The sequence below is a fragment of the Elgaria multicarinata genome, chromosome 3 (genome assembly GCF_023053635.1).
Source record: "Elgaria multicarinata webbii isolate HBS135686 ecotype San Diego chromosome 3, rElgMul1.1.pri, whole genome shotgun sequence".
Taxonomy (NCBI): domain Eukaryota; kingdom Metazoa; phylum Chordata; class Lepidosauria; order Squamata; family Anguidae; genus Elgaria; species Elgaria multicarinata.
Window position 1 is genome coordinate 32,326,673 of NC_086173.1, and position 12,879 is coordinate 32,339,551.

General features: G+C 41.6%; 2 protein-coding genes across 2 annotated transcripts in view; both read right to left on the bottom strand.

Annotated features, from left to right (window-relative positions):
* LOC134394429 (thiol S-methyltransferase TMT1A-like) overlaps positions 1 to 12,879 on the bottom strand; it is a 161,993-nt gene that overhangs the window by 64,661 nt on the left and 84,453 nt on the right. The window lies entirely within an intron of this gene.
* Positions 1 to 12,879, bottom strand: part of SCN8A (sodium voltage-gated channel alpha subunit 8) — a 105,006-nt gene that overhangs the window by 39,605 nt on the left and 52,522 nt on the right. The window contains exons 9-15 of the mRNA XM_063119886.1: positions 12,273 to 12,414; positions 11,276 to 11,482; positions 10,036 to 10,323; positions 7,975 to 8,367; positions 4,819 to 4,954; positions 2,422 to 2,660; positions 1,790 to 1,963 (exon numbers count right to left, since the gene is read on the bottom strand). Coding sequence (XP_062975956.1) covers positions 1,790 to 1,963; positions 2,422 to 2,660; positions 4,819 to 4,954; positions 7,975 to 8,367; positions 10,036 to 10,323; positions 11,276 to 11,482; positions 12,273 to 12,414 — 1,579 coding nt within the window. The remainder of the gene's footprint in view (positions 1 to 1,789; positions 1,964 to 2,421; positions 2,661 to 4,818; positions 4,955 to 7,974; positions 8,368 to 10,035; positions 10,324 to 11,275; positions 11,483 to 12,272; positions 12,415 to 12,879) is intronic.

Below are 12,879 nucleotides of genomic sequence, written 5' to 3' on the forward strand. Positions count from 1 at the left end.
TCTGTCACTGAGCTACAGATCTTCCCCCATTGCCCATGCAGAGGACCCTTTTCATACATACAGGGCCTCCACATTATCCTGGCCAGGCTGCGATTGTGGTGACAGCTCTGTGCATTCCTTAGAAGTGATCCATAAGAAGCAACCATATATATGAATCACCCCTCTGTCACATCAATGATGTTTTTGGTGAGTTACACTGAAGAACAACTTTCTACAACCATTGGCAATGGAAAAAGATAAACTATTTCGCTTGTATTCTTCCCTTGTTTCAAGTGTCACAGTTCTAACAAATTTCCCTTCTACTTGGATTTTTTTTAAAAATGAATATTTATTTTTCAACACACAATAATGCCAGGTGACAATTTCCACTGGCTAAAAATAAGTTTCCTGAGCTAATTAATTAACCCCTCTCCCAAATGCACGTTATCCTATTCCATGAAAGCTAATTCTAAACAGCAACAACCGTAGCGAGACAATCCAGTTTTCGAGCACATCCTTTCCTGCATATTCTTCTCCAAATAGAGAATTTCCTCTTGTTGGCCCTCACCTCTGGCAACCCTCATCCCACATATGCAGAGCTATGTGTGTTTATGGGCTTCTTTAGATTAAGGGGAAATCATGTTGCCTTACTGGGGCTTTGCTTCCTGCTTCTCTTGTGCAATTGTAATGGGCTGTATTACACTGCTGGAGAGGGGCAACCACGTGGTTCATAATGAAAAACTTCCCCTTCTTTCAATGCTCATAGCCCTGTATGGGTTAGCTCCCTCAAATGGGTGTTTTGTAGAGAAACTTCCCCTGCACATGGTAAGAAGTCCCAAGATATTTCAGCAGAAATCAGGATATCCAGGGTTTTTTAAAGAACAGAATAACCAGGGGAAGGTGTGGGAGACATGCACGAGGTTAACGTCGTTGTCAAAAGGACACACAAACTTTCGTGAGTGGCCAGTCACAAGCATGCCTTATTTCACTCGTGTGAAGAAGCTCTATATGTACCCTTAAGATTGGCCTCAGAGGCCCTGCTTCTGGGCTTGACTTTAAGGGCTTTTTGAGTGAATATGAATATGAAAAGGAAGAAGCACACTTATGCAGTATAATCCCTCTGGCTTTCATTTTACTATATTTGGGGTATTAACAATTTGGGTTGTATTTTGTGGTGTCTTTCCTCTGACAAAAGACTCACTGATTCAGCAGAGACTTCCGTCAATGGGTCAGGAATAGTGGTGAGTTTTTGCAGATTCCCTCTCCCTCCTGCAGCCCCCCCCCACTGCTCCAGAGGGTTGGAGAGCCTTCAGAACAGCAGGGGAAGTGGCATGGGGTGGGGGTCCTGCAGGGATGAAGGGGAAATCAACTAAATTTGCCTCCATCTTCATTCTGCTGATCGAAGCCTCCGTTGGATCAAAAAGGCTTCCTTTAGCAGAGGGACATCGCTGGATACAATTCCTTGTTTGATTTTCTCTCTCTCTCTCTCTCTCTCTCTCTGTGTGTGTGTGGACTTCCCTTGTTGTCATGATGATGCATTTAACAAATGATAAGCTCTCAAGTCTTTTCTTGAAACAACTAGCCACCAGAATATGGTTGATCTTATAATTTGAGATAATTTAAGGCAGGATAAATGGAGATAGGAACCAACTCTCAGACACTTCATTTTAACACAGGCCATGCAGCAGTTAGCATTATTCATCCTATGGAACTTTATTGTATCTAATATATATCCAGATAGACTTATAAGATTTTATAGCAGTTGCAAGACATGTAAAAATGGAAAACATGAGAAGTAAATAAAGAATACCAGTCGGAAAGATCGCAGCACTGAAAGCCCTTCCACATCCGCTAGCATCAGTTCTAGTAAACTGAGAGAGACAATAAATCCATCAAAAATGTTCCATCCTTCTTGAAAATAATAGTAGGGGTCCATTGCTATAAGCTTCAGAAACATTTCAGCTGTGAAAATCCCAGTGAAAACCTAAAAAAATAAAGGGAACAGAATGATCAAAGCTCTCCTTTAATTTGGATTCATACAGATTCTTCACCTTCGAAGGAAGGAGGGAGGAAGAAAAACAAAAGAAAAAGGCCATATTGTATTAGTAATTTAGGTGAAGAGAAGGTATTCTTTTCCTATAGCCAGAATTTTCGCCTCTCTGCTACATTACTTGTACATTTCACTGAATTCCCTCAACACGTTCAAATACTTCAAATCTGGCAATAAATACCACCTAGAGTCCCACAAAAATGTACATACTCATGAAGGACATCAGAAATCTTGCCCTATTATTCAAAAGCAGTTGGGGAAAAGTCAAACCATTGTTTTTTACTAAGGTGAACAAAGTACTCAGAGTATCATTAATGTATTGGTCTTAGCATTTGAAGAACTCCTTTGCTGTCCACATCCCCCGGAAACCTTTTCATAAAAACTTTGCTTACCAGATTTCCTACGGACAAGACATGTTCAAACTGTGGGGTCATGGGATGGTGTTCCATTGCCATGAACAGAGTATTCAGAACGATACAGATGGTAATGGCTAAATCCACAAAGGGGTCCATGACGATCAAGTTGACAATCTCTTTTAACCTCACCCAGTATGGGTGGCATTCCCAAATGAGAAACGTATTGGCAAATTTGTACCAGCAAGGGGGACATTTTCTTTGGGATTCTTCCAATTCTACAACAACACAACAAAACAAGAATGAGGGCAACATTAATGGATTTATGGTTCATCAACGAAAAATTCGGAACCACCGTTATGAAATTTAGTGCAAGGTTTGAGTTATCCTTGATTTAAGAACATAAGAAGCTCGAAGGCCATGAATTAAGGTTTGGCTGGCATGGGTACCTGTGGACTGAGAAAGCTAACGTCAATGTGGATTTTAATAATCACTATGTCAGATGTACAATTCTAAGAGTATGGAATAAATATAAACCGAGACTCTGGCTGAAGTATAGTGACTTATTGGAAGTGTCTCAAGGGGAGTATAAACTGAAAACAAGAGAAGGGTTGTTAAAGGAGGGGCATATATGTCAGTGGTTCTCTTACCTACAGATTACGCAAAAGATTAAGAGAGACATAAAAGAATGCAGATTCGAGGAAACAAAGTCGATGTTTGAAGTAGTGCTATGTACTAATGATGAACATGTTATCTTTAAGGTGTATAAGTTATTGTTAAAGCTCGAGACAGGGAATGAACAAACAAAGGATTGTATAACAAATTGGGCCCAAAATTTTTGGTATAATGTACCAATGGAACTATGGAAAAATATGTGGGTAAAAGGTTTAAAATATACGTTAAGTATATTTAAATAGACTTAAATAGAACTTTTACAAGATGGTGGATGGATGGTATATGTCTCCCTCAAAATTAGCAAAAATGTATAGGAGTGCCTTGGGAGACTGTTGGAAATGTGAAGAACAAGAAGGAACTTTCTACCATATGTGGTGGTCCTGTAAGAAAGCAAAATCTTTTTGGACCCAGATCCATTTGTTAATGCAAAACATGTTAAAGACAAATCTACAAATGAAACCAGAAACATTCTTGTTGGGACTTATGGACAATCAACTTAAAGAAAAAGGAGGAATGCTGTTTTTGTATATGACAACAGCCGCCAGACTACTCTATGCGTAATACTGGAAAAATACACAAGTACCATCAATGGAGGAATGGCTGCTTAAGGTTTTGGAGTTGGCAGAAATGGCCAAACTTACGGCGCTAATAAGAGAAAAATCAACAACCTCGTTTGTATCGGACTGGAAACCTCTGATAGAATATATGTAAGAGATGCAAAAGAATGATTTATGTGTTTGTGGTTTTTACATATAATCTGTGGACTTAATACATAACACTGTGCTGGCTAAAGTGAAGGAACAGATAGCCCATATGTCTGCCATGAAGAATGTCTTAAATGGAATATGGCCTTATATGTTCTTTATATGTGTTTTTACTAGTTGTATTGTGCTGTATTGTTAATGAAGTGTGTGATATTCTGTTATGGTTTTTTTCTTCCTCTTTTTCCTTTCTTTTTCTTTTTTTCTGTAGAAAACAATAAAAGTGGTAAAACTCGAAGAACATTAGAAGTGCCAGGCTGGATCTGACCAAGGGTCCATCTAGGCTAGCACTCTGTTCACGCAGTGGGCAACCAGCTGTCAGCCAGGGACCAACAAAGCAGGACATGGGGCAACAGCACCCTCCCGCGCATGTTCCCCAGCAACTGGTTGTTGCTATGTCTATGTAGACTGCCCTATTTTAGAATTAGCAATGACAAATTTTATAAACAAAAGAAATCCAAGCATCTGCAACACTGATAACCATGGAAATGGAAGAACATGCTGTTTAAAGGTCCCAACACTCAGAAAGCACATTATACTAGCATGCTAACTAGCGAAAATGGTAGAAAGTGAAAATAACTAGGAAGGGCTTCAAACATTCTTAAGAAGAAGAAAAAGGACTTAGCAGTAGTAGTTTAATTTAACTTGCAAGAATTAAGAGAAAGTATTTTCTTTAAATTTTTTAGTGGAGGGGGGGAGCTTGGAATTTATAGACAGAGGAACAAAATTTTCCTTGTACAGTTAAATATCCATAAAATTAATAACTGGGTGTAATCTTAAATCATGTATACATTACATTTTTATTCTGCCCATCATGTAAGGAGGACTGGGCAGCATGAAGAGGCTGAACATGTTGAAGATTACTGATCTATGTAATCTTAAGAGCTAGAAATTGTAGGATGCTGTGTGTCTGCATGAGAAAAAGAGTAGATATCTCAAAGTAGGGATACCCTGAGCAAGTGAAAACAAGGCCACAAGTTGTTAGAACGCTTACACATACCTTCTACAAGGGTATTTGTTATGACTGTCATTATACTGTTGGTTCGGTCCTTCCTTCCATAGGAGGCATTCAGCTGGTCCATTGATACCAAGAGTGACCCAGTAGCTTTCTTTTTAATCTCTACCTCAGTGGTTCCCTGCAAAATCCATAACATTCTATTAGTACGGTCTCTTTAATGTCTGTGAAGGGAAATGCAATAAGAAAACACAGGCAGAATTTGTTTTCCACCCCTCTATAAAATCTTTATAAGACAGAACACCATAAACAAACGTACTGTCCTTCTTTCCTGAAGGTGCAGAAAGATTTGGGTGCTTTTCAAAAAAATGAAGTCTGTCCTACTTAGCATTTAACTTTTGTAAGTCAGGGATATTCCAAACACCAAAAAGCTGAAGGGAAAACTTTCCTAGTGTGAAGGGCGCGTCAATGAAACTAGCCACAAAAGGCTGATTTCATGGTTAGTGCACAGGACTCCTGGATATAGTTTCTTCTTCTCTACAAAGTCATCCTGTTTATCTTTTTGTAAGCTAATTATTGGATATATTCCTCTAGACTTGGAATTCTCAGAAACTGAAACCCAGGAAAAGGGTTTGCCAACTAAAAAAATATGGGAAAAAACGCCCATAGAATTGTGCACACGTTCCATTGAAGCCTTTTCACTACATACTTAAACTACAGATTTCAATGGAATACTAAGATATGTCACTAATAGATATTAAACAAGTGACAAGTACATTTTTGTCACTTGTGTTTGTATAATTGTGTTTGTACGCCTTTACAATGACAATTTTACTTTACAAGTGAAAATAGACGTGGCAAGGGAAAAATTAAGTTCATGCTCAAAGAATCTCTCCTCTCAACTCTCACCCGCCCATGAAATATGGTCTCAATTCCATGAATGGGACCAGGAAGTTTCCTCTAAAAGCCAAATTAAACAGAATGCAGGAGATATGATGAATGTCTCCCCATATTTTTGTCATGGTTTTTTACTTTAATGTAAGCACACGGGCCTCTGAATTTGATTGGAGCAGCTGTGGAGGCAGGAAGGCATGCTGAACCTCACAAACCATTTCCCCAGTCAAAATTGGTTCCCCCAGTTCCTTTTCTCCCAGCATAAATTATACAAGGTCCATGTATCATTTCCACTGCAGGGAGAAAAGCAGCTGGGGTGGGGAGATTTTACTTTGACTGGAAAAAATGTCCGAGGGGAAAGGTTAAACACCCTTTCTCTCTGCTGCTGCTTCAATCAAATTCAGAATCTCCTGGAACTACATAAACAAAATAAAACCGCCGCTGGAAGTACGTGTCTTGTGCACATGTCTAATTTGACCATAAATAGCACTTTCGTGAGTGGCCATAAATCATCACTTATTAGTGTTTGCCTAAAGTTGATTTTCCCAATGGCTATTTCCTCTTGATTGGTAGACATAAGCAATGGAGAATTTACTCCCTGCCATGCTTCTTTGTAAACAAGCACAGGCCCATGGAACTACAAGTGCTTTTTGGTTCAAGCAAAAAGGGCTCAGCATTTGTTGCTTTGGGCCTGAGCATATAGATGTTTGAAATTAAATAGTTACTCAGTGAATAGCCTACATAGCCTGTTCGATGAAGATTACCTTGCTGTTCATATTGTTTAATCAGGGAACTGGCATCACATAATACAGAGATGTATCTTAGACTGATGTTCATGCAGGCATCATGCTATAGTTAACAATCCATAATATTTCCATGCTGTTAGAGGTCTCAGGTCTGAGAGAGCACAGTATACTAGCATGCTAACTAGAGAAAGTGGTAGTAACTGAAGCTGAAAATAACTAGGAAGGGCTTCAAACATTCTGAAGAAGGAAAAAAGGACTGAGCAGTAGGGGTTTAATTTAACTTGCAAGAATTAAGAGAAAGTTTTGTGTTTTTAGGCAAAAAAAGCTTGGAATTTATAGATGAACAAGATTTGCCTTGTGCAGTTCAGCTAAAAAGAATTATGCTATCTGTAAATACACTCACTCTGGAGCAACTTACTTTGACTATAGAGTTTAGAATTAGCGGCAATGGAGTTGGCTCACAGAGGATGTTCACCTCTAGTGCATCTTCAATCTGTGGTGCAATTCTCACAGAGCCAATAAACGTGTGTCAGGCCTGTACCACTTTGGCTTCCGGTGTGAGAAAATGAGCTACAATGGATGCTGGGAAAACGTCTTGTAGGGAAAGCTAAGCCCACCTCTAATCATTATCCCAATCGAATTTGGAGCCCTGCCCCAAATTTGGCAGCATTAACTTGAAAACAAAGACCATGTGGAGATATTCCCTATATCTCTCACAGTATGTCTAAGCTTGGTCCTTAATAGCACGAGCACATCAAGGACTGTCCCGCCAGATAAATAACTTCAGCATTCAGAAATGTGAACCCATATCAGGCCTGGAATCTGCAGTGGTACAGCCTAGTCACAGGTTTACCATCTCTGTAAGAATAGCGTCTCTTTTCTCACTGTCCTGAAAATTCCTAAATGATTAATTTCTTTACAGAGCTTCATTTTATACTGGAGCATGGGGATCTATGGCCCTCCAGATGTTGTTTGACTCCAACTCCCTTCAGCCCAGCCAACATAGCCAATGGTCAGGGGTGATAGTAGTTATAGCCTAACAATATCTAAAGGGCTACTGGGTCCCCAGCCCTGCCCAAAGTCTTCTGTCATTCATCTTGTCTTCTAAGAAACAGACTGAAGCTTCTTTAAAAATACTAATAGATGGGAGATTTAGAAAGAATTATTAATCCTACTTGTATGCGTGGGATTAAGAAACTTTTCATCTGTCCCATTCATGATCCTCTAAATAGTTTGAATAATTTTGAGGACTTGATTTAACAACACATTTATCATTACTTTCTTCCTAAAGCAAAAATAATAATAACAAAAATAGTTCCAAGCAATTTTTTTTGGGTAGAAGACAGAAGAGCAAACTAATTACATGAGTAGGTTAATTCAAGAAAGAAGGGGAAGCAAAGAAGATTAAAAGCAGAGGAGTTTTGGAGTAGGGTTCAGACTATAACATCTGTGGTGAGACAAACCAATTTTCATTCCATCAGGGATCCATTTGGCGGCATACAGGAAGCAGAAAGAAGGGCAGGCCTCCATGCCTAGACTATCTACTCATTGACTTCCTTACGCTGTCATCAGTAGCTGCCTTATCTATTTTCACCTCAGGCAGAAGGCGTCCGCTGGGTATGTTGGACGTTGGGCCACCCATCAGAGAGACTACGCCATTGCAGTCCACAGTGCTGTTCCGCTTTATGTTCCGACGGATACTGGGAAAGATGCGAGATGATCGGCTTCCCTGGCTGTAGCCGCTGTAACCGCTGTAGCTGCTTTTCCGCTCTTGGCCCCGGATTGGGATGAAGAGGGAATCCCTCCTGCCCTCACTCTCCTCCACCGTGCTGTGCTCATCATCAGCAAATTCATTTTCTGAACCTGGGTCACGGAAACCCCTCTTGAAGCTGAAGATGCTGCTCTTACTGTTGTGTCGGGAGAGGTAGGGGGATCCTGGGATGCTAAGCAAGGACTGGTAGAGAAAGAAAGCAAGAAGATGGAACAGGAACATTGCAAGACAGAAAGAACTCATAAAGCACTATCAGCAGAAACAAACCAGGGACATTTTGATATCATTGGACAAACAAAATGGAGTGTGTGAATTGTCTGTGAGAAAAACATTACAAATACGCTAGAGGCCTGAAGCTGGGGAATTGGCTGATCCGTTCCCATCAGAATATGACATTCGTATCCCATCCCATCCTCCACTGCTTCTTGTCCTCATTCACTCCTTGGAGTTGACAGATCAGAGGAGAAAGCACAACTGACATAATTCTCATCCATTACAACTCTTAAAGATGCAATAGCCATATCAGGGTCAAGATCAGAAGTCAACTTGTGGCCCTCCTGATGTCTTGGCCTATAACTTCTATCAGCCCTAACTCAGGTATCTTTCTGAGCCCTCTACTGATTCTGGTCCTTTAAGAACGCAGGTAACAGGATCTGCCATCTCCCAGTTGGCTGAGTTAGCCAGGGTTTTGTGGGACAAGGAAAAGGAGGATGCCCTCTTCCTCAGGCAGAGGCATCCTTCAGGAAGTTTGGGCGTCCCATCTCCCTGCCTCTACTAGCTGCTTGCTCCTTCTGTCAGTCTTGGTTAGGGAGAAGGCTGCTCTCCATTCAAGTCCTATGGAAGCTTTCCTGTCTTTATAGCTCCCTTTCTCTCCTTCTGCATTCTTCTTATGAGACTTGGATGCCTGCATAATGCCCCATTGCCCCACCATCTTCCTGGCACGACAGCTTCTGCCTATCCTCCCCTTTGGCCTGGTCAGCAAGCAGGCAGTAGTCCGTCATGACATCAGTTCACCACCACCACTTGCCACAACTCTGACTGGGAGTTCCCCCGACGGATCCAACCCTGGTGAGGCCTGGCCAACCTTCACAGACCCATATACACCTCATCCATTAAAGTGATTCTTTATTGTCAGCCTCAACCGAGGAACTAATTACCAAACGTGCTCCGAAAATTTTCCTTTGGGGCGTTCATGAGTTGCTTATAGAGCAGTAGGGGCTTCTCCAGATCACTGACTGGTTTCTCGAAATGACCAAACACCTCTACAATCTGTCAAAACTTTGTTGCTTTTCCATAAGCAAAGAGCATGGCAATGAATAAAAGTGGTGGTTAGTATTCAGGCAACCAACTGTACCAAACGGCTGGAATGCATGACAGCATTTTGTAATTTTTAATCCAAGTCTTTTAAATAGAAGGCAATCACGCTGATAATGATCCCTGTAGTTTGGAGAGACTGAAACAGGTGCCTGTTTCAGTCTTGCTGAACTAAAGGAAGCAGGACTAGCACAAGTGGCATGTAATTGTAATATGGCATCATTTCTATTCCACTTTATGAAAAACCTGCCCGTTCGGGAGAGAAGTTACAGCATGACATTTGGAATCACATCCCTCCAGCACAGCACAAGCTCCATTTTGAGAGGAGTAAGTAGGTAGGCTTGGGAAAGGGTTTATGGTACAGAGGCAGCTAGGTCATACCATGGACTCAAGACAGCATGCAAAAGGACTAAAGGAGTATAATAGTGCTATCAGGAAAGACAAAAAGGAAATCTAGATCATCCTTTTCTCTGGCATTTCTAACCTGATACAAAGTTTGAGATGTAAATTCCACTTACAGTGTTCTGAAAACTTTACCTGGTTCATGATGGAAAGTTTCCGCCCTAACCTGCTGTCTGGCAAGCGGAAGACCTTCCTCCTCATGCCGTCTTCCGATTCTGACTTAAACACCTTCTCAAGGTCTCCCTTCTCTTCTCCTTCAGACAGTTCCTTTTGCTTCCTCTTCTTCCTCCTGTTCCGTCTCTCTTTGGCACTCTTAGAGCTGAGCTTGGAGATCTCAGAGGAGCTCTGGGACATCCTTCCTCCGCCATCCTCTTCTACCGCATCTTCAGAGACGGTCCCTGCTGAAGTGGCCATGGCTGCAGCCTGCAGGAACAGAAGGAAGGAAGACACAAGAAACTAAAATGTGGTGACTGGCATGAATTCTGCAAAAACAGAAGCAGGAAAGGAACGAAGCCTAAATGAACAAAGGATTAAAAGCATTGTCAATGCGGCCGTTAATGTTCTCAAAGCTTTGGGTCTTTCTTTGCCGCTCTTGAAAGCATCAAGAGGTAATGATCAGACAGAGGCTCAGGCCTTTGCTAGACCTACCTTAAAATCCAGGCGAGAGGAGGGGAGAGCCCACGTCAGACATGACGGGCTAAAGGAAAGACCCGTTGTGTCTGCCATTTTTAAATGAATCGACCCAAAGTGTGAGAGAAAATGAGATAGCGGAGAATGAATCGGTTGGTAGAGGAGTGGGGTAGGAGAGAAAGTGTTTGCCCTCTGTGAAGTAGGTTTCTGTTGGCACTGAAAATTCTGGGTTCGAAGGAGTTGTTCAGTATGTTGAGGTTCAGCCCAAATCTCTACCTTGTGCTCAGTCTTTGGGGTAGGTTCTTTGTTCTTTGTGACTAGCCACACCTCCCATGGTAGCCATTTTGTGGTGCTGCCCAAGACAGATTATCAAATTGCCCACAGGCCTAAAAAGGTTGTCTAACCCTGATCTAGGCCAAAAATGAGCCACAAAAAATCACTACAAGGCAGAAGGTGTTTACACAGCAAATAACTTGCCTCATGTAAACACTCTCCACACCACCTTGCTTTTAGCCTATCTGACCTGGCAGAAAATTCCTTCTGATCTCCAAACATCTGATTAATTAGATTCTGATTGTAAATGGCTCACTCTTCAACTTCCAATCCTGTATAAGGATAATGGCACAGATTGGTTTATTAGTATATTGTTAGAATTATTTCAGCCTCTGCTGTATATAAAGTGAAAAAGTACAAGTAAAACTAGTCCATTTAATGGTGGCGGGGTGGGTGAGGGGAGAGATTTTACCTGGGCTTCCTCCTGTTGCTTTTTCAGCTGTTCCAACATGGCCTTGAATTCTGCCTCCTTCTGCTCTGCCTCTTCCAGTGTGGCCTGGTTTTGCTCTTCATAGGCCATGGCCACCACAGCCAAAATCAAATTCACCAGGTAGAATGACCCAACAAAAATAACCAGGACAAAAAATATCATGTAGGTTTTCCCTGCCGCTCGCAAGGTCTATAAAGGAAAAAGAGACTATTATGAAGTTTCCTAATTGGGTCAATAAACTGAAGAATCATTTGTGGTGCAGTTCTTGTTACACTCTGCATGCCTACTACAGACAGAGATACCTGATATCATGGACAGTTCACCTGACTCCCCACTCACTGTGTGCTCCAACTATAAAATACCTCCTTCGGGCTTTGTCATATAGAGCTATTATGATGGCCTGTACTAGTCCCCGACATACTGCTTCTTCTTCCAAAGTAGAGGATGTCCTTGAGAAATGGCTTTCAAGAGTGTACCTCAGGGATAGGTCTGTGAGCCCCATTCTCTCAGGATAGTTTTCCCCACCTGCCCAGTACCCACTCTTTTTCAGTCCAGGAACATTGGTATTATTGAGCAGTATTATTCGTTTCAAAACAAACTCCCCCCACCCACTACTGGGGGAAAAACCATGCACATGGTCTCTACCCATCAACAACAGTCATCTATTCAAAAAGAAAGGATGAGGGACTCCAATATTGCTCTGGGTCAGGGCTAAAATAATTTCCATTTTATTGTTAATAGCCAATTAAGGGGAAATAGCCAATTCAGTGACCACTAAATGCTTTGTACTCAACAGCACTGAATCACTTCTGCTGTTTTGATACTAACTCCTCTAGTGCTAGGAGATGCCTCTGTCATTTTTTCACAGGCATGTTATATATAATTGCCTCTTTCAATTCCCACCCCCCCAAAACCACTAAGTGGATCCTAATGTATGTCAAAGGAGATTCATCATAAATTGGTAGGGGGTTGTACATACCAACTGATACAAGTTTTCCCAAAAATCCTGAGTCATGAGGCGAAATAAGGCCAGGAAAGCCCAACTGAAGGTATCAAAGCTGGTGTAGCCATAGTTTGGATTCCTCCCTGCCTTCATGCATGTATAGCCCTCGGGACATTGGCTGCAGAAAAGATGGAAGAGCTGTCAGCATATTGGCATGGTAGGAGCCATCTGACCAAAAAGAGGAAGACAGACCACCTTTACGGCTCCCAATTCAACAATTTGCTTCTGCAAGCCAGATGTTAAAACAAGACAGAAGGATAGACTTCCAATTTTTTATATTGTTTGAAGCATCTGCGTTATCACAGTAATTCTTTCACTTAAGCTTGTAGTTTGCAACTTGTGGCCCTCCAGATGTTGATGTACTGCAACTCCCATCATCCCTCACCATTGACTATGCTGGTTAGGACTGATGGAAGTTGCATTTCAACAACTAGAAGGCCACAAGTTGTCCACCCCTGACTTAAGCAGTTCCATCTGTGGAGTCGATGGGCAAGTACACAAATGTATTGCATCAATGTCAAAATATCCATGTTGGATCTGATCAACCTAGGCTAGACTCCCCCCGCCCCTAGTGACCAACTAG